We start from the raw sequence: 3,305 nt of genomic DNA on the forward strand, positions 1-3,305 counted from the left end.
CGAGCGGGCTTCTGCGAGCCCGAGGAGGCGCAGGCCTGTCCCGGGTCCTCGCAGGTCAGTAAACAGGCGGGCACTGCCAGCGGACCCGGGGCAGGGGTGGAGGTGGGTGGCAGGATCCCGCAGCAGCGGGCAGGGGGCTGGGGAAGGGATCTTCGATATCGGTGAGAAGAGGGGTGCAGAGCAGTTGGGGAGGGTGGGCCCTCGTAGTGGCCCGGCTGCTTTCTGGATCCCCATCCCTCCATCCATTTTAGAGCAAACCATGGTGGGGGCGCGTCCCCGCAGTGCGGCAGTAAAACGTAGACGCATTCTGGGGATAACCCCTTCTCACGCTCTGCGCCTGCGAACACAAATGAATGACTTGAGCGAAAGGGGAGTGGGTTGGACAGGTCGCCTCTGGGAAGGGGAACACGCAGACCCAAACGTAGTTTGGAAAGCATCCTGGTTTGGTGCCCAAGGCCTGAAAAGAAATGGCGGCTGGGGTGCGGGAGAGGGTAGCAGAGGAAAAGGTTGAGTGAAGTGGGCCTGGATTCAGGAAAGAGTCTTGAGTCCCTGTCAGTCCTGAGAGCGCCTCTCCCGCCCCCGCATCCTGTCTGTCTGCAGGTCTGCGCTTCTGTTGTTCCCAGGGCTCAGCAGGGCCTGAAGAGAGGAGCAACCCGCCCAGGATCCCTGCAGGTCAGTGGGGGGGGGGGAGGGGGAGGGAGGAGGGAGCATGGACAGGGACCCAGAGGGGTGAGAGTGCAGAGGACACGGCCCCCGGGCAGACTGTGGTGCCTCACCGCCCACCCCCACCGCGTGGGTTACACGCACCTCGCCACGCTGAAGCGGCATGGAGAAGGTGACAGGAATGGTTGGCTCTCTGTCAGGGATGAGTGTGGGGTAAGGGATCTGCAGAGGCACACTCGGAGGGCCGGATCAGCTTAGGGGAACCCTCTCAAGGGCGAGATGCAATACTCTGTGGGCCTTCAGTCTCCCATGTCTCCTTTTTGTTTCCTCTTCTCTGCATCCCTACCCCCCACGACAGAAGGAGGGGAAATCTCGACATGGAAAAACCCTACCGCGAAAATGAAGGAAAACTGGAAAACGAGGAAAAGCCAGAAGACGAAGTAGAGCCTGAAGATGAAAGAAAGTCAGATGAAGAAGAAAAGCCAGACGAGGAGGGGAAGCCAGCAAGGGAGGGAAAGCTAGAGGATGAGGGAGAGCCAGAGGAGAAGGGACAATCGAAAGATGGGGGCAAGGCAGAAAAGCAGGGCAAGTCGGAAGGTCAGAGCAAGCCACCAGGGGAGGGCAAGCCAGAATCCCAGGCAAAGCCAGCCAGCGAGCCGCGGGCCGCCGAAAAGCGCCCCGCTGAAGATTATGTGCCCCGGAAAGCCAAAAGAAAAACGGACAGGGGCACCGACGATTCCCCCAAGGACTCTCAGGAGGACTTACAGGACAGGCATTTGAGCAGTGAGGAGATGATGAGAGAATGTGCAGATGTGTCAAGGGCTCAGGAAGAGCTAAGGAAAAAACAACAGAAAATGGGTAGTTTTCACTGGATGCAAAGAGATGCTCAGGATGCCTTCAACCCAAGGGGCCAGCGGGGTGTCAGGGGAGTGAGGGGCGGAGGTAGGGGCCAAAGGGGCTTACACGATATTCCCTACCTTTAATGCCTTTGGTCATGGATTCAGACTTCTCTGATGAGATATTGCCGGCCCTGCTTTCCCTGGTAGATACTTGCCAGGTCCTGTGCTTTAACCTTAAGCTGATATTTTGCTTTAGGTGTCACTCTTGTTACCAGCAGCCTTTTGACCCAACTACAGCGCTCTTTTAGTACAGGATTTTCACCCATGTGCATGTCCATTGTATAATAACAATAAAAAGTTTGCAAAACCACATATACAGTGTCAGTCTATTTTTATAAAAGTGTAAATATGTTTGCATAATGCATTTGTGCTCAGAGAAAACTCTGCAAGTGTGTACACTAAAAAGTAGGCAATAGTGACTTCCAAGGTGACCAAGAATAGACATTACCTGTTAGTCTTACCACCTGAGGATTAGGTAACTTCATGCCATTCCTTTGCTGGTGTGCCCAAAGTGGGTCTTCCCTAGGTGGTCCCAGGTCAGTAGTCACCGTTGCTCCTTCTCCTGGGTCCTCTACCATCTTATTGCTGCCTAGTGTGTGGTGCTTTTCCTTTTATCTTTCCTTTCTTTTTGCTCACTCACATTTACTTTTCCCTAACTTATATGGATTATATTTTCCATATAATATTTTTAAAAACCAAAATCAGAAAGCAATATGTGATAATTGACTGAATTATTGAAGAACATTATGAGGGCAATAAAGATATTTAAAATTCTTGCTATCAGAATGTAAAACAAATAAAGTTAACAATACCTCTGGGATTCAGAACTAAAATCAGCCTGGCACTTATAACAGGGTTATTCTTGCTATAAGAGTTAGTCTTATCATCTGTGAAATGGGGATAACTACTTGCTTCACAGGACTGCACAGTGCATCAGATGGCATGATAAATATGTGATATGTTTTGAGCTAGCTCCCTTGCAGTAGCAGGACCCTGGACCTTATTATACACTGAAGTGGGAGTTGAAGGTAGTTCTTACCCATGCCCAGGAAGAACTCCAAGATCGGAGAAGGCGTGTCATTCTTCTCTGGATACAACCATATCTGGGCAGTCCCATCATGCTATGACCTATAACTGTACTCCCTCCTGACAACCTCTTCTATAATGGAGTCCTCATGGTGACAAGGTCCAACTGATTCTCTACAGTCCCCAAAGAGCTAAAGCCCCTATTTGACCCCCAAAGGAATACGCATAAAGGCCCTCTCCTAATGCATATTTTGGAACATTCTGCATGTCAGACTTTTGGATTAGGGGTGCTCAACAGGTAAATCCTATGTAAATATTCCAAAATCCAAAAAAACTTTGAAGTCTGAAATATTTTTGGCCTCAAGCCTTTCTGTTAAGGGATACTCAACCTTTGGTAACATGTGTTTTCCTTAGTGGAACACTCTGTTATGCCATGAAATTTTTCAATCAAATGTTACTAAAATTTATCAAAAATAAAATTCAGGAGCTGGGGTTGTAGCTCAGTGGTAGAGCACTTGTCTAGCACATGTGGGGCCCTGGGTTCAATCCTCAGCACCACATAAAAATAAATAAATAAAATAAAGGTATCATGTCCATCTACAACTACAAAACTATTTTAAAAAATAGAATTCAAAGTTATATCTCTGGGCTCAGCTTGCAAAATAGTTAAGCCAGCCTTGTGCTCTAATTTTTTAAAGTTTGTTTCAATTAATTTTT

General features: G+C 48.9%; 1 protein-coding gene across 1 annotated transcript; it reads left to right on the top strand.

Moving 5' to 3' along the window:
• Nucleotides 1–1,646, top strand: LOC114089502 (transcription elongation factor A protein-like 3). The gene is made up of 3 exons (XM_071606609.1): nt 1–54; nt 601–672; nt 1,022–1,646. The coding sequence occupies exon 3, from the start codon at nt 1,041–1,043 to the stop codon at nt 1,644–1,646; it is 606 nt and encodes a 201-aa protein (XP_071462710.1). The 5' UTR covers nt 1–54; nt 601–672; nt 1,022–1,040.
• Nucleotides 1,647–3,305: the final 1,659 nt, after the last annotated feature.

Source organism: Marmota flaviventris, chromosome X (assembly GCF_047511675.1).
Source record: "Marmota flaviventris isolate mMarFla1 chromosome X, mMarFla1.hap1, whole genome shotgun sequence".
Taxonomy (NCBI): Eukaryota; Metazoa; Chordata; class Mammalia; order Rodentia; family Sciuridae; genus Marmota; species Marmota flaviventris.

Excerpts from the sequence above, each read along its gene's own strand:
- LOC114089502 (XM_071606609.1), top strand. The coding sequence starts at position 1,041 with ATGGAAAAACCCTACCGCGAAAATGAAGGAAAACTGGAAAACGAGGAA.